The sequence below is a fragment of the Myotis lucifugus genome, unplaced genomic scaffold, assembly GCF_000147115.1.
Source record: "Myotis lucifugus unplaced genomic scaffold, Myoluc2.0 scaffold_197, whole genome shotgun sequence".
In the NCBI taxonomy this organism is placed as follows: Eukaryota; Metazoa; Chordata; class Mammalia; order Chiroptera; family Vespertilionidae; genus Myotis; species Myotis lucifugus.
In genome coordinates, this window is record NW_005871245.1 from 1,742,045 (window position 1) to 1,759,178 (window position 17,134).

Consider the following 17,134-nt stretch of genomic DNA (forward strand, 5'->3'; position numbering starts at 1 on the left):
CCGGTCAAGGGCACTTGCCCGGGTTGTGAGCTCCATCCCAGTGTGGGCGTGCAGGAGGCAGCCAATCAATGGTTCTCTCTCATCACTGGTGTTTCTATCTCTTCCTCTCCCTTTCTCTCTGAAATCAGTAAAAATATATTTTAAAAGAAGAAGCTGAAAGGGCCCTTACAAGGCCTTCCTGCTAGGCTAGCTCTTAGTACAGATGTGGAAACTGGGGTCCAGGAAGGGGACCAGGTCTCCTTATAATGCTCCTCCTGCTGTTCAAGTGCGGGTGGGGGCAGGGCTGGCAGAGAGCTCTGGGCTGGGGGGAAGTTGGGGCAGCCCTGGCCCAGCTCCCTGGGGTATGGCCCAGGCTGGCTGAGAGGCTGATGGAATTCTGCTTCCTCTCCCTCCCATCTCCATGCTGACCTTTCACTCCACACTGTGAGAGTGGGTGGGGGTGGAACCCAGACACCCAGATTCAAATTCAGATGCCTGTTGGCTCCCCCTCAGCCCAGGATTTTGGGCCTGGGCCTGTGTCAACTCCCACCCTTCCCTCCCTTCCACCCCCCAGTTCTCCCTGTTTCCTGTTGGATTGGCCTTCCTTGTGTATTGGAAGGAACTCAAGGCTCCATTTGTTGTCTGTGCAAACTTAGGCAAACTACCCCACCTTTGTGAGCCTCAATTTGTTTTTCTGCAAAATGGAGTTGAAATAAAAACTTTCTAGCATAAAACCTCTTTCACATGAACCCCAGACTCTTCCTGGTAGATCAGCTTAAATAATAAAAGGCAAGGATTCAAGGCCTGGGATCTGAGCAATCTTCCTGTACCTTTGGTGTGGGGAGACAGCCCTCTGGGGTCCTGGGTTAGGAAGTGGGGTAGGGGTAAGTATCCACCAGATCATTTTGGCAAAGTCCAGATTTGAACAAATTTACAGGGCCTAGATCCCAAGACTGCCAGGTGCCCATGTCACTGAATGCTCAGTTCTCATAAACTTCTCTTTAGGATTACAGATTCTCTGTCTCCAACTAATCCAGTCCCACCTCCCCCTGCCTCAGGCAAGCCTTCCTGGGCTGACTATACCTCCCTCCTCCTCAGAGGGCTCTCCAACCCACAGAGGGCTGTTGGGCTGTGTGACCCTGGGCAGGCCATGTCCCCGCTCTGGGCCTCAGTTTTCTCCTGCATAGCAGAGGAGGCTGGATTAGTGACTCCCTAAGGCACCTTCCAGCTCTGACAGGCTCTAAGCCTGTGTTGACTGATGTATCCTAGGAGATAGGAGCACACAGAACCCAGTAAAATGGGAGATTCCTGTTGAGGTATATCCCCCCACCTTCCCTTCAAGGCTGGAGTGCCTGCCTACCCAAGACACCCTTCAGGGATACTTGCAGAGATTGTGGTGGGTGGAGGGGGCGTATCATCCAAGCGAGTGATACTGCTGAATCCCAGGGTCCCTGCTGACAGTAGAGAGGCCTGTGCCCAAGAACCAGAGCTTGTGTCAGGCGGGGCTGGGAGACTGCTGGCTTCCAGGGGAAGGGAATGTGTGTGTCAGTGACCAGTCAGCCTCCAGGGAATGGGGGTGTGGTGCACGAGGCAGCTAGTTAGTGGGATGGTGTGTCCAGAAGGGCAATTGCAGGGGCAGTATATTGGGGTGTGTGCAAGACGAGGAGGCTGGCAATGAGAGGGAGAAAAAAAAAATGAGCCAGAGAACCAGGCTCCGGGTTAGGACGACAGGCTGTGTGGGGAGGCCCCGCCTTACGGGGAAGTGTGGTAGACGACTCAGCACAGCCTGACACAGTGCAGTCTTGCTTGTGCCTAGGTTTGTCCGCCTGTGCGTAGGTATTGGGCTGGGCTTCACTGTTCTGAATTGCAGTTGTCACATTCTTTTGTGGGGGTATCTGTGTCTGGGTGTTTGTCAAGGTTTTCTGAACAGTGAGTGGCTATTTGGGGTGCATGTGCCTGTACAGGATGGTATTGTAAGGCAGCGGGCAGATTCTGTCCATTTGGGGTGCTTATCGGATTGTACTGGGGGCATCAGTTCTGGCTGTTAGGAAGCCTTGGGCTATCTTGGGATTGCTGGGTTTTAACGGAGGGTGATTTCAGGCTGTGAGCGAATCCTGGCCATGATTCGGGCGCCTCTTCCCCCTCCATCACTTACACACTGGAGGGGAGGTCTCCTGGCCTTAATCAGCCCTTGGGCAGGTAGGCATGCTGGCAGGCAAGCCTGTTCACACTCGCAGTAATTTTACCACGGTGCCTAAGTCAGGAACAGGCGTGAATTGACCTTTTAACCCCTTCCCTGCCATGGGATTAGACTCTGTTTTCCTGTTCAGTCTCCTCCAGAACCAGTTCCATCCCGCCTGGGTGCCCCCCCCCCAAAGAGCGGATAAGCACCCCCCTATAACTTCTCTCCCTCCCTTCCCTGTTGAGCCTTGGGGGGGCCTGAGGGCCAGGCTAGTGAAGAAGCTGAGGACCCAGGCGGGAGTGATAAATATTGAAGAGGAGGGATTTCGGTGTGGGCTGGAGCAGCTGCAGTGGTTCGAGTGTCACACTATCTCTCCCCAGGTTTACTGACCCATTTCCATTCACGCGGCTGCTGGTTTCCTAGCAACGGCAACAGTCCCCCCAGAACAGGCGGAGTATGTGTCTGCCATTAGCGACTGCCGCAACTGTGTCAAGGTTACCCCGCTCCCTGCAAACCCACCCCGGCGGGTTTGTTTTCTGCCAGCGCCTGGCACACGCGGTGCCAGCCAGGGAGGGGGAGGGGAGGGGGCCTGGGGCCAGCCCAGCGGCTTGGGTGGGGGTGGGGGGCTGAGGAAGCGCTTCAGTTCCTGGTCCAGTGGGAGCCAACTTGGACTGAGGCCGAAGCAGCCCCCCCTTCCTTGGTTGGTGGAATTCCTGAGCCCGAGGGGAGCAGGGGGCGGGGCTGTCCCTCAGCCCTGACCCCCGAGATTCCACAGCCTTGGGGGAGGGGTGTGGGCCGAGGGGCCTCTGGGAAGCCTGCCCGATCTGACCCCACCTGGCTTGTTCTGCTCCTGCCTTGGCTTCCTCCCACTCCTTTCTGCGCAGCTCCATGCACGCCCTGCTCTCAGCTCTTTGTCCCAGCCTCTGTGGCTGGTCTCCTCAGTCAGACTCCCCGGGGCAGGGTTGTATTTCTCCCATCAGACTAGGGGCTCCTGAGGTTGGGGTTCATGATGCCTTCTTTCCTTCGCCCCTCAGCACCGCCTCATGACTGTTTTCTCCAAATGTCACGGGAGATGGGATTAGAGAGTTGGGGTGGCAAAGTCTAATTTTTCTTAACAGGGACTAGGGGGGCAAATATCTGCATCCCACCCCCTTGGTGAAGTAGATTCTTCTTGGTCTCCCCCACCTGGCAGCACTCACGGGAGTGACCGTTGGAAGTAGAGTACCCCTCTTTTTCACCTAAAAGCCTGGCTGCAAAGGGTTAAAGCGCTCCTCTCCTCCCCCCCCCCTTGTCTTGGTATGTGAGCTCCCTCAGGCTGGGGGGGATGGGAGGATGGGGGGTCTGTTGCCTTATAGCCACTCATGTGGTCAGCTCAGACCTGACCAGTCACATTCCTGCCCAGGAGGGCTGGAGCTTGAGGCGGAGGGGCAGGGGCCAGGAAGAGGCTGGGTTTGTAGAAATGGAAGGAGGGGGTTACTAAGAAGCTGGGGTTAGGGGCTGCTGGGAACTTGGAAGTCTTGTGCAATATAAACCTTAAGGAAGCCTGGATCCACCTCCCATTCCTCTGGGCCTCAATCTCCCTGTCTTTCCTCCCAGTTTGCACCTTTCACAATGTTCCTGTAGTCCACATAGTTGTGATACAGGTATAGACCGGGTCCCAGTTTTAAACAAAGGGGTAAAAGCGATTTCTGACATGCATGGTGGCACAGAGGTTTCTGGGTAGCCTCCAGTCTGACTTTCTGGTGCTTGGAGGTCGGCTGGGTTTTTGGCTGGGTCAGAGGCTCTGAGATCTAGGGTACAGAGCAGGCTGTGCTAGACAGTAGAAAGAGACCTGGGCGGGAACCCAGGAAGCCTGGTTCTCTGCCCAGCCCTGTGTCTGACTCATGGCCTCAGTCTCCCCTTCTGAGGGGCTTAGGTCAGTGGTCTCTAAAAGCCCCCCTGTCTTGTGAAATGATTCTGGGTGAGGGATGAGGAGTGGGGGGCAATCGTCTGGAGGGCTGTGGGAAGCTGCCAGTTTAAGGGGGAGTTTGCAACTCGATCCCAGAGCGAAAATAGCCCAGGTCATTTTCAGCTGCTTGGGCGGAGGTATCTGATCCTGGGAGGGCAGGGCCGCTTGGGCAGGGGGCAGGGAGGAGCATTCTGTAAAGCCCTCTGGGAAACCGGACCCCAGGATGGGCGGGTGGGGAAAGGTTGGCACCCCAGGATGGGCGGGTGGGGAAAGGTTGGCATGCCCGGCTGGGCTTCGGGCTTCCTGAGACCCGCTGGGGCCCTGGCAGGGGCTCTGGAATGGAAAGATGAGGAATTCAGAGGGTTAACAGGAGGTGAGTGCTGGACTCCTGCCCCCTTTGGGTCCTGGCCTGGATGAGGTGAAAGGTCAGCCTCAAGGAGTCCAGGCACAGCTGGGGAAAGAGTAACCCGATCCTTCTCCCTAGCCAGGCTCAGGGGATCACAGAGCCGCCTCCCCCAGGAAAGGTGCTTTGACATCCCCAGGAAGGAGTTTGTTTCTACTTGTTCTCAGCAGGGGTTGGGGTCTAGGGGAGGGTCCTGGCCCAGGGGTCAGGGAGAGCCGCAGGCCTGGCACCCCAGCCAGTATGTCAGTGCTGTGTCATCTGGGGTCAGGGGAGGTGGAGGTGACCTGCTGGAAAGGTTAGAGGTGGCCTGTTCCAGCCCTGCTCTCACTCTGTGCCCCATTTATAACGATTCTGACGGAAGCTTAGAGGTAGGAGTCTCCCCCGCCTCCCAACACACACTGATGAGTGAGAGAAACTGCCTGATATTAGACGGTGACGTGTTTGGGGTGGAGAATTACACCTCAACCGAGATGGCTTTGCTGTCTGTGGTCGTGTGTGTGGTGTGTGTGTGTGGGGGGGTGTTAGGGTGATATGATGGGAGGCAGCGTTAACACATGGAAGAACATGGGCTCTGAAGTCAAGCTTGACCTGGGTTCAAGTCCTGGCCCCAGTTTCCCACCCACAAAAAGGGACTGGTAGTATTCACCATAAAGGGTAATGGCAAGGATTGACACAGAGTAAGTGCTCGGTAAAAAGTAACCTTACCGCGCTTCACTGTAAGCCAAGGTCACATGCAGCGTGGAGCCCGCACTGAAGCTGATTTGACTCCAGAACAGGAAGTTGGTGAGCTACAGACCAGGGAGGAGAATGTGAGTGGGTCAGTGTCCCCAGGGCTGTGCACGAGGCTGTGGGAGTATCCAGGTCACTCGGTGTGAGGTGGCGTCGGGTGAATGGTGTTGAATCTGTGGCGAGGGGTGGTTGGGGCACCCTTCTTCTTAACCTCGGCCTCTGGGGCTGGCAACAGCCCCATCTCCCCAGGCCAGCGGGCTCTGTGCAGCCATATGTGGGTGTAGCTGTCCCTGGAGTGTGACTGTAGGTATGTTTGAGAAGGCGCAGGCATCCCAAGAAAGAACAAGTCGTCTTTTGTAAGAGTCCAGCCTCGGGCTGGGCTGAGCCCTCTCTGGGGGATCCCCTGTTTCCGCGCCCAGCTCTCCGCCCACGGACAGCGCCCTGGCCCCGCCCGCTACCTGAGCACCCCCGCCCCCTCCCGGGGACCCTGTGCTTTGGCCTTAGGGCCGGAGTCTGGGGCGGGGCGGGAGGCCTACTGAAACCTTGGCCACGCCCCTCGTGACGTCACCCAATCTCTGCAGTCCTGCCCAAGGGCGGCCCGCCCCCACCGGGCACCCGCTCGCTGCCAGCCTGCAACGCAGTGGGTGGAGGAGGAGGCAAGGCCGGCCTGTGGGGCGGGGAGACTATTGAAGGCCTCGCCCTTCCTGCTCGGGGAGGGGCTGAGCTAGCGGCCCTGAGACCGTGCAGCTCAGCTCCCCTGGAAGAGCTTCGCAAGACCTCTCTCCCGGAACACCCTGCCTTCTTGCCCACCTGTCCAACTCCTGCCAGTGCCACTTTCTGCAGGAAGCCTACACCCTGATCTTTTTTCGGATTACCTACACTCCTCGTGACCCTCTGTAATGGCAGTACCAGTACTACCACTAACACCGGCTGTTGTCCCCTGAACGATTGACTGTGTTTTTCATGGAATATCTTACCTGAGGGTGGATCTCTGATTGCTCTCTGCCTTGTGTTATGAGCCTTTCTCACCCACTGGACTGGGAGTTCCTCTGGATAGGGGTTCCAGACATGGCCTCACTCAAAATAGGCACTACTAAATGTTCAGGATAAACGATAGACGGGGAGACAGGCCATGGGGGGAAAGTACCTTGCCAGAAGTCACACAGCAAGTAGGTAGAACAATCAAAGCTAGAAACCAGGTTTCCTGGTTCCAGTCAGTTCTTTGGTTCTAGTGTGTGACTAAGAGTAGGGAAGAAGTTAACACAGAAAGATGCTATAAGCCTTTCCTTTCCCCATAGACCCCCCCCCCCCCAAAATAAAAGATCAGAAGAATCCATACACCTTGTACCGGAAACCCTGACTTCTGGGGGGAGGAGGCAGTGGGAGGAGATATCGGGGGAGCTGGGAGGCTTTTGTAGGCCAGAGGGGCAGTTCTGGGCTGCAAGGAGTATTGTGGGCACAGTGATTAGGGGGTACTGGTTATGGGGATAAGGACTTAGCTTGCAAGTGGGAGGTTCCAAGTTGGGCAAAGAGGAATGTCGGGAGCCGAAGTCCATGGGGGTTCAGTGCAAGGGAGGCAGGTATTATGCCGGGCCAGCACTCCCCCTACCAACAAGCTGCCCCAGTGGAATGCTGGGAGGCCCAGGGGATGGGGGCCAGGCAGCCAAGGTGTCTCCGGTGGCACAGAAGCAGTTAAGAGCTGCCTCAGCCTGTTCCTTCAGACAATTAGTGACATCTCGCTTGACAACACCACACTGAGCTGATGCAGACCTCAGCCCCCCTCCCGGCCCCCCCACGGCCGCTTCAGCTGTTTATTCTTGGGCTTTAACAATTGGGATTCTGACTTGGAGGAGCGGGCGCCCCGAGCTGCCCTCTGACCCTCCGTCGCCTTGGCAACTGGAGCCCGGTAGGCCTGGGCTCTGCGTTAGGATTACAGATCCTGAATTCACAATCTTGCTGCTCCCTGCAAGCAGAAGCAGCAGCCTGCACTGCAGCATGCTGGATCGGCAGCTAGACCGGAGGGGGCAGAGAAGGAAGATCCCCAGGGGCCAGCCTGAAGCATGGTGGGAGCCTGGATGCCCACAGGCGACCTGGAAAGTGTTGCCCCACTGGCAGCCACCATGGGGTGGAGCAGGGCCCAGAGCCCACCTCAGCTCACATCTCCCATCATTCTCTGGAAACTTTCTTCCTGGTAGAGCCCCTGGGGCATGGGTGAGGCTACATCATCGCCCCCCTCTTTCCTCAGTCAGCCCCCTACCATGCCCAGAACTCCAAGTGCCAGCAGACTGTGCCCCTGCCGTGCCCGCAGCCATGGCAACAAGCCCCCTCCCTCGACAGCTTTGCTCCTTCCTCTCCCCCCACCACCCCCCACTCCAGCAGCCAACTGCCCCAGCTGAAACCGGAGCTGATGCATCTGCGAGCCTCATGCCCAGACCCACATTCCATTTCTGTCCTCTTTCCCCCCAGCTCTGGCGACGACATACCCCCTCCCTCCTTGCCTCTGTCTACTGCCCCCCCACACACACACATTATCACTTAGGGTCTCCCCCTTCTTCCCACCCCATTTTCTGAATGTCTCATCCCCTGTCTCTTGGTCTCTGGGTGTGTCAATCCCTTGTCCGTCTCCTGTTCCCTGTGGTGCCCTCAGTTCTCTTTGCCTTGCCCTGTCAGGGCAGGCTCCTTCTCCATCTCTCCCCCCTGCGTGTAACTTGCTCACTCTCTGTCTTTGTCTCTGCCTCATCCTGCCTGTCTCTCTGTCTCTTTGTCTTGTTCCTCCTCCTCTGTCCCTCTCTTCCTCTCTTTTTTTGCCGTTTTCCTTCAGCATTCATATATTCTGTCCCCTCTCTCTGTCTGTCTCTCTGCCTCTGTCTCTCTCATCCCTTCCCTCCTTCCTCTTCAGCCCCATCCTGTCCTGTTTCTTCCTCCCTCTTTCTCTTCTCCCTGGCTTTCTCCCTCTAAACACGTAGATTTTCTTCATCTTCTTTCTCATTTTCCCACCTGATCATTTCCCTCATGGGTCCCCAGGATGGAGCTGGGAGAAGGGGGCCTCCAGCCGCACCCCACAGGAGCCCCCTCTCACGTAGGGGCCAGATGTCCCGGCCCCCCATTGGGCTGGTGCAGTTGGGTCTCAGATGGGGAGGAGAGGGTCTGAGGTTAAAGAGCCTACAGGGGTGGGGCACTAGGAACCTAGAGTGCCTGGCCTCCCTTTCCAGGGTTCCAGGGGAGGGGCTCCATCCATCTAATCTACCTTCTGCCAGCCTGGGGAGGGGCAGAGGGTAGTCAGGGGCTGAGCTGGGCCCAAGAAGCCCCCTAGCTATAAGGACTCAAAGAAGAGCATGTCTAGACCTCACTGATTCCTGGGACTTGTCTCCTCCCCTGTCGCAGTGTGACTCTCTCAGACCGTGCCTCAGTTTCCCCCAGTGGTACAGGGGTACTACTACCTTTGCTCTATCTCTGACTTCTTTAAAGTACTTTGAGTTCCTGGAGCAAAGTCAAAGTTACGAAGAGAGAAAGGGTAGAGTGACCCCCACCCCCTTGCTCACCAACCCCACGGGGACTGCAGCACAGAAGAACTTGTCTCGGGGCAGGAGTAGAATAAGGGTCCTGTCCCCTTAAGTATCTGGTGGAGGACAGGGCCCCGCCTCCTCCCCAAGACTGGCAGCCCCTGCTGTCAGGCCCTCCCTCCCACTCTGGGCAGTGGCCTCTAGCCCTCCTCCTGGCAGCCCCTCTTCAAGGAATGAGGTTAGAGTCATGGGAAACAGGCCCTGGGGTGGGGGTGCCAGCACTCCAGGGCTCAGCCCTTGCCTCTGGGTGTGATGAGGCCTGGTCAGGCAGAAGTTCTAGAACCTGGGGTCTTGGCACCACTTACCAAGGGGCCAGGAGGGGGAGTAAAGGTGCCTGGGGGAGGCGGTTTGCACGCAAGGCATGCTGGGCCCCCCTCGGCCTGGTGGGTGGGGGGAACAAAGCTGGCATCAAGGCCTCAGCTAAAATTAGCCGTTTCCCTGCGCGGGAACGAGCATGCCTGCCAGCCGCCCAGATCGCCGCTGCCTCGGCAGGCCATCTGTCGCCACGTTTTGCTCAGTCCCCCAGGATCCCCCAGCTCCAGCCACCCCCAGGGGCTAGAAGGACTCTGCTCTGAGGCTGTCCCTGCCCCGGGCTCTGGGCTCTGCTGCTCTCATGCTGTGTGACCTCAGGCTAGGCAGAGTCCCTCTCTGGGCTCCTACACAAGCGGGCCCTGGGTACTGACATCCTCGATCCCGCCAGTCTTTCCAAGCACCAGGTGCTATGCCGGTCATGGGGGGCAAGGGTGTGGGCTGCTTTTCTCCCTTAGAGCTGGCCCCCTCTCTTGTCCATTATTTGAAGGTGGTCAAAGTGGGGTTTAGGGTAAAGGTCAAGGTGTATGAGAGACTGCTACAGTTCCCTTGGTCTTCGCTGGTCAGTAGGGCCGTTCTGTATCCAGCAACACCCCAGCATTCCCCCCTTATGTCCCCCACATACACACACGATGGAGCTCCAAGCAGTCTTACAAAACCAGCTCTAGTGGGAAGCCAGGAGGTGGAGGCTGAGCTCAGCTGGTGCTAACTTCCTCTGGGGCTTGGCCAAGTCTCCTGCCCTCTCTTTATCTATTTCCCCCTCTTCAATAAGAAGCTCCCATTTCTTGAGCACCTGCCCACTTTTTGCCACATTGTCTCTTGAGGCCAACATTATTATCCCCACTTTACAGATGAGCAAACTGAGGTGCAGAAAGGTGAGGAAGCGGTGGAGCCAAGGATGGATGGCCGTGTCCTCCTTCCCATGGCCCCCCAGTGCTCTACTTGCTGGTCTCCAGCCTCGACTACTTTCAGACCCTTACACTTCCCTGGCTGCTACCACTTCCCCCCACTCCAAAGCCCGAGGCTGAGCTGCTGCTCCAGGGTCACTCAGCTTGGCCTGGGAGGAGCTCAGACTTGAACCCAGGCCCCTTGGCCCCAGGCTCCCTTACTCTGGCCAGCAGGCTGGGCTTGTTCCCTGGGTGAGTCATTCCCCTGGACTTTGGCCTTCTTGTCAGGCTCTGTGGTCTGAATTTGGAGACGAGGAGGGCGGCCTTTGTAAGAAAGAGGGGCTCCCCTGGTAGCAGTGGGGGGCTTAAAGCGATCATCTCTCCCGCCTCAGTCCTGTGCCCTGAGGGCATGGTGACAGCCACCCAAAACCTGTCTCCCCTCCACCGATCTCTAAGAAGCCTTATAGGAAATGGTCCTCAGGCTTCAGTGAGCACTCATTCTGCCCCCTCCCTAGATAACAACTACCTTCAATTAGAAATGAGGTGAGGCCGGGAACTTGGGGTGGGTGGCATTTCCAGGTTATCTGTGTGCCCAGGTGGCTTCCTCCGCAGCACTCATCTTCCCCAGCACCAGGCCACTGGGTTACCCAGGAGGGAGGCCAGCGTACCTCCCCTCCTGGTGTCCAGGGACCAAGGTCACACCCAGAGCCGTATGCACTTCCACCTCCTCCTGGGGCCAGTGTGTTTGTCACTGGGGCAACGTGCGGCTGTGCCTGGCTCTGGCAGTGCGGGGGTGACATTCATGCCCTGTGAGCTGTGACGCCTCTGCAGGCAGAGGACAGCACCACCCAGGCTGGCAGTGATGGGGGAGGGGTGGGAGTGTGCTGTCACCTGTCCTGAGCAGTCAGGGGGTAACAGGTCGTGTACCCACCCCAGCCTGGAGGGAGGACTCGTGGGGAAGGAGTGAGGGTGTATCCCTGGCATACACCATGGGTTGCGGTTGCGGGGGTAGGTCTGCATCCTCCTCACACCTGGAAGGCGAGGCCTGTGTCTGTGTTGGGGTTTTGGGGGAGGTTCTCCAATCGTTTCACATCCAGTTATTGGATGTGGGGGTACCTGGGTGTGTGTGTTACGCCGTTGTGAGGGTGATAGCCCGTGTTCCTGCCTCATACTGTCTGGGTATCAGCTGTGCCCATCTCATGCTTCGTGGGAAGTGACAGGTGAGGAGAGTAGTCAGTCATATCACATGCCTGTCTCTCCAGCTGTTGGGTGTGTGTGAGATGTCACCGTGTGCCCATCTCATGCTGTTGTGGGGAGTGACATGTGCGATTATCCCATGCTGTTGGGAGGTTGTCAGTAACTTAGGAGTTTGTCTTTCACCCTCAAGAGACAACGTGTTGCCTGGTGGTATGGAGCTGACAGTTGGCGGGGCCTTCCCATGGAGACCACAGGACCCCAGAGGGGTGGCCAGCAGAGGCCCTGAGCACCAGGACGAGTGTGGGTCGGGAGGGGGGTGTCTCATCCCCACATGACCTACCTTCTGGCCCAGGTGCCAACCCTGGAGACTGCTTCCCGGGAGGAAGGACCCAGTGTTTTTCAGACAGTGTGCAGCGGGGCCGCTGGGACTGGGGCAGGTGTAACTGGAGAGGTGGGGCACCGGGCAGGGTGTGCATGAGGGGCTGTCCCCCTAGGCCTGGGGGACCCTATTCCCTGCCTCTTCTGCCCCTGAAACTGTTAAACTAATTAAGGCTGTGGAGCCGCAGGATTAATCGGGGCAGCTCTCGCGGCCCGGAGCTCAGGTAGTCGATTAGTGTGCCGCGGAGGATATTGGATTTCTGAACCGCAAGTCAGCACTATTCGGGCCTGTTATCTCTCTGAGGCTCGAGGGTCAGGAGGCGGAGGCTCCCGGCCTGCTGGCCACCCCCGCCGGCCAGCTCGGAGGTCCTCTCCCCCTGCCCACACCGCCATCCCTGCCTATCTGCCCGTGTCTCCGCCCACGTCCCCTGCCCTCCTGGCCCCGCTGCTGCCCACTTGGCATCCTCACCCAGCTCTTCTCCCTGGCTCATCCTGTGCGTGGTCTCCTCCCTCTGTCTGCCTCCATCACCCTCCGGTTTCCGTCTGTCGGGCTGGCCTCCCTGCGCTGCCATCCCCTCTGTCTCCCCCTCCCCCCACCCCACCCCCCACCTGGCCTGACTCACACCGTGTGCCTCACTGACCCGCTCTTCAGCCCTGACCAGCCGCGCCACCTCTGTCCTTTCCCTTCACTGTCCCTGTCCGCCAGTCTCTCTCCCCGCTTTTGTTTTGTATGTTTCTGATTGTCACTGTCTCTCATGTCTCTCCCTCTGGGGTCTCTGTATCTTTCTCTCTCTCCCTCTCTGTGTTTTTCTCTCTCCCTCTGGCACTCAATCTCTTCTCTCTCTCTCTCCCCCTGTCTTTCTTGTGTGGCTCGGCTGGTGTCTGCAACCAGAACAAATCTCCCCCAGCCAACACCCCCTGAACAAGGAGGCCAGAGCAGCTAATGGAAAACATGTGATTCTGCCTTGCGCCTGAGCACCGTGAAGGAGCCTTAGTCCAGCTCAGCCCCTGCTCCCCCCTCGCTGCATTCCCCCCACCACACTGTCCCCCGCCTCCCATTGGCTCCCCCAGCCTGTGTGGGCACAGTTGCAAGTTCCCTAGTCATTTACATTTCAGGGATTGGGGGAGCTGTCATTTATCAGTTGGGGAGTATCAGGTTCTGGAGGGGCTGGGAGCAGCTTTGCTCCGTTGGTCCCCCCCACATCCGCCCCAGCACCCAGGGCCAGGCAGACCCCATGCAGACTCCCCACCGCCACCCCCATATGTAAGAGAACGGGGCCAAGATGAGCTGAGCTGTGGGGGCCTGGATGGGGGGCAGCCAGTCCACCCCCCTTGGAGGGCTCTGGAGCCACCCGGATTTCCATCTTTTCCACCCTCTTGCGCCCCTGGGGAGCTGCAGAGGTGGGGGCTCCCTGAGGGCTTGGGAGCTGCTGGGCTGCATTTCTGTGCCCACCCAACCACGGGGAAAGGGGGGATGGATCAGAGGAGGGAGGCTCTGGCAGGTTGGAATTCTCCTTCTCTGCCTGTGGATAAATTGTCCCTAATCCAGGCTTGGGGAGCTGTCTGGCTCCTACAGAGAGAGAGAGAGAGAGAGAGAGAGAGAGAGAGAGAGAGAGAGAGAGAGAGGGAGAGAGAGAAGGCAGGAGATAGGAGGGAAGCAGGCATACAAACACAAGTGACACAGACACACACTGCCTCACAAAGGGCCTCTCGCATGCGCTCACACACGCACTGGTGAGTTACACAAAGGTACCACACAGATTCTGAGGCACCCTTGCTCTGACAGGCACACTTTGGCACACAGACCCTCTCACACGTGTTGACACTGACAGAGCTATACTAGCACAGACGGAATGACATGGCACCAAGGACCCATCGACACACACAGACACAGTAATAAGGTCATACAGTGCACAAATGCACGGACACAGGCATGAGCACATACCGACCCACGGGGAAACAGACCCACAGGGACACCGTGACCAGTACGCCGTCACACCATGACCCTGGAAACCCAGAGAAAGGCAGAGGTAGGAGGGAGGCAACGCTGATCCACAGTGACACCAGTGCCCAGTCACAGGCCTCGAGACTGGAAGCCTGCAGGGACAGCAGAGGACTAGCTGCATTCCCCCTCCCCGCCCCCCACACACACACATTCAGAGAGCTCCGAGACAGGCAAACGCCGGTGTGGCTCCTGACACAGAGCATGCAGAGAGCCAGGCTGAGTGTGTGCAGAGAGGCACACTCGTGGCCTGATCACAGCTGGGCACACCTTTTCATACATAGGCCACATACTTTCACCTCTGTCCTCACAGGTGTGCAAACACAGGCTCAGGTGGACAGAAACAAAGCTGCGTAGACCCAGATGCGCACAGCCACACGTAAGACACCAAATCCAGGTATACGTCAGGCACACAATCCCATACATGTACGCTCTTAGACATACATATACATATACCTGCACAGACATACAAAAATACACAGAGAAGCATACAGAAGGCTAAGTAGACCCAGGACCCCACACGCAGGTATATTTATCCAGACAGCTGAACACTCATAGACGTGCATCATACAGGCAGGATCTCGTAACACATACAAATCCCCAGGCAACCAGAACCTGTAAGGAGTCTATGAGGCCGAGTTCTCAGATCCCCTCTGGGCTCCAGTACACACCTCAAGGAGGCAGACTAATCGGCAGGAAGCAGCAGGACAGTGCGAAGGGCCCTGGCTATTAAAGAAAACAAGAGCTGTAACCAGCTGATAGAGAAGAGTAAGTGCCAGCTGCATGTGCATCCCTCGTGGAAATCCGCATACACCATCACTCCCACAGCAGCTCACACCTGCACTGTAAAGAAGCTCTTAGCATTTTATAGTCTCCCCCAGAGGGCTCCTCCCCCATCACAAGATCTCCCCCACTCAATAGGTGAGAAAACTGAGAGCCAGAGAGGTTAACTGACTTGCCTAAGACCACACAGTTAGTGAGGGTTGAGCCCAGGACTACCTAACTCCCAAGGCCAGGTTCGCTCCACCATGGCCTATGTTCATGTTCATGCATGCGTGGACCTACACATACAAAGATACTGCTTCCCAATAGGAACCTGCGATTTCGAGGTTCACAGCTCCTCAGTGAAATGAGGTTTGAGTTGATTTAATTGTATGCAAGAGTGAACCCCCACCTAGGACCCGCCTCCTGGTCCCCTCTGGCTGGCTCATCCTGTGGCCGTGCTTAAGCCTGTGGTGCTGTTTGCTTCCACAGATGGGAGTTTGCCTGCTTGTCTGCCCATCAGCCTGGACCCCAGAGCCTGCCCAGCTAAGTGCGTGCAGAGGGCCCCGGGTTCGGGGCAACTCTCAGGCTGCCGCGGAGACCACCCTGGAATCACTGGTGAAGACTGGCCTGTCTTGCTGAGCTGGGCCTGTCTGCACAGCCTGCTCAGGTAAGTAACACTGAACAGGGAAACCAGGTCTGAGCTTCGGCCACCCCCACGAAGTAGGCAGCAGGGGGACTTACTTCCCCGTCCTAGCAGGGATTTCCCCCTCCCAGCTTAGGCCAAAAAGAGGCCCTTGATAGAACCCAAATGTATTAACGCAACTTACTCAAACTGCTTGTTACCCAAAAAGGGGAACCGAGGCCCGTGGGTACACAGCAAGTTTCCTGAGTCCTGCCTCCTAGTCTGGGGACCCTTCCCTGCTCCATGATGACCTGAGATAACTGGGCAGAGAGGGTTTGTAACAGTGAGCGGAACTCAGGGCACAGGTGGAAACCAGAGTGCCTGATGTGTGCAGCCCACCCCCAGGACTGAAATCTGTGGACGCAAGAGCTGGGCCGCCAAGGCGAGGTGCTGAGAGAACCCAGTCGTTCAGGTACGCCAGGCTGCCCAGCCAGGATGAGGTGGAGCAGGGGGCAGCACCCGCCTCCCTGCTCCTGGCCCACACTAGCCCACCCAGGCTCAAGAGCCACAGAGGCCAGGTGGGGCTGCCCTGCCCTGCCCTGCAGAGGCAACTCCCTGAACTGACACATGAAGCCTCCAGGCTCCAGGAAGCTCCCCAGAGCCCAGCCTGCCTGGGGACTCCACCCAACTTCCAAAAGAGCATTCCTGGGGCCTGAGGTCTGGGGGTGGGGCCTCCTGGGATTGTAAGGGTGGGGAGGTTCAGTTGTGGGAGGATGCAGGGCTGTGTACCCACAGTAAAAGTGGCGGGCATCTTGTGTACAAGCACACAGGTGTGCGTGTAAGCTAGTGTGTGGGGGGCTCTATCCTTACGTGTGCAAGGTTCTGGATACCAGAGTTATTATATAAGTGGACTGAGCTGGGGGTGTTGGAGGGTTGTGTATATAGCACATTGGAGTGAGGGGTATGCAGGATTCCGAGTGTGTCCTGGGCAGGTGTGGGAATACTGGAGTGTTGTGTGTGCCACACCGGATGGTGTATGTGTACAGGGTGTCAGTCTACACTGGGGAGGTGTGTAGACAAGAATCTGAACACCCTGGGATGATAGGTGGGTTCGCTGGATGGTGTGGTGTGTGTACACATTGGGTTCTCTCCGTGTGTCCCTGGGAAAGCATGTGTTCGGGCCTGGGTGTTGTGTGCACATGGCACCATTTGTGCTTTGGAGGTGGGCTGGGCAAGCCTTCAGCTGAGCTGGGCTCAGCAGTGCCCAGCCTTGTGGCCAAATCACTGAAGTCACTTCCTTTCCAGCAGCAACTTTCCAGGAGGAGGAGTTCTTCAGACCTGGGCAGGGAGGGGTGGGGGGCGGAACAAGGAGCTCTCAGGGGAAGGAGGTGGGCGGGGGTGAGCGGCTGTGGGGAGGGCCTGGTGGGGCTGGAGGAGGGGAGTCCTCTGGGAGACGGAGGGAAAGACAAGGACAGAAGTCTGGAAGGGCCAAGGGCAGGAGGGGATGGGGGCGGAGCAGGGCGGGAAGCACAGTCCCTGGGTGACCTCGGAGGGAGGAAGGGAGGGCCTCCAGGCAGGGTGACCCTCGGGTTCAGCCAGAGCTGGCTGTGGTGCCTGCACACCTGGCACCCAGGTCAGGGGGCTGGCAGGGGCGGGTCTAGGGCAGACCTGCTTGCCAGGTGCCCCACTCCATGCAGGAAGGGGGTGGGCGAGGGCCGCACAAAGGAGCTCTGTGTGTCTGGGGGTAGGGTGGGGTGTGCTGTGCTGGGGCGGGGGCTGCTGGCTCCGGGGAGCAGGGCGGGGCTTGCTCCCCTTGGGGGCATCAGTGGCTCTGAGGGGACACCTAGTGGTGAGGGAGGATAGTGCAGCAGGATGGCTGCGGTGCGAGGGGTGGGTGAAGAAGCTGGCAGGGGGTAGATTAGAATTCAAAAATGAAAACTGGTGGTTGGGACTAGAACGGTGGCGGGAGGCTGCAGAGGAAGGGGCTGGCTCTCTGGACAGTGAAGAAGTTTGGTTTAGAGGATCCCAGCAAACCTCAATTAACACTTCAGCTCTTCCACCTCATGGCTGTTGGTCCTTAAGGGCATAGCTTAACCTCTCTGGGCCTCCATTTAAATGCCAAATAAGTGACAGCTACCAGTATTTTTTCATTATTGGTATTTTTGTTGTC

The 17,134-nt window shown here is 57.7% G+C and overlaps 1 protein-coding gene across 1 annotated transcript in view; it reads left to right on the forward strand.

Moving 5' to 3' along the window:
* Window positions 1-16,118, forward strand: part of LOC111827645 — a 46,447-nt gene extending 30,329 nt beyond the window's left edge. Inside the window, exons 5-6 of the mRNA XM_023761013.1 lie at window positions 14,832-15,009; window positions 15,323-16,118. Of these exons, the coding sequence (XP_023616781.1) occupies window positions 14,832-15,009; window positions 15,323-15,680 (536 nt within the window). The 3' untranslated portion in view covers window positions 15,681-16,118. The remainder of the gene's footprint in view (window positions 1-14,831; window positions 15,010-15,322) is intronic.
* The last annotated feature ends 1,016 nt before the right edge of the window (window positions 16,119-17,134 follow it).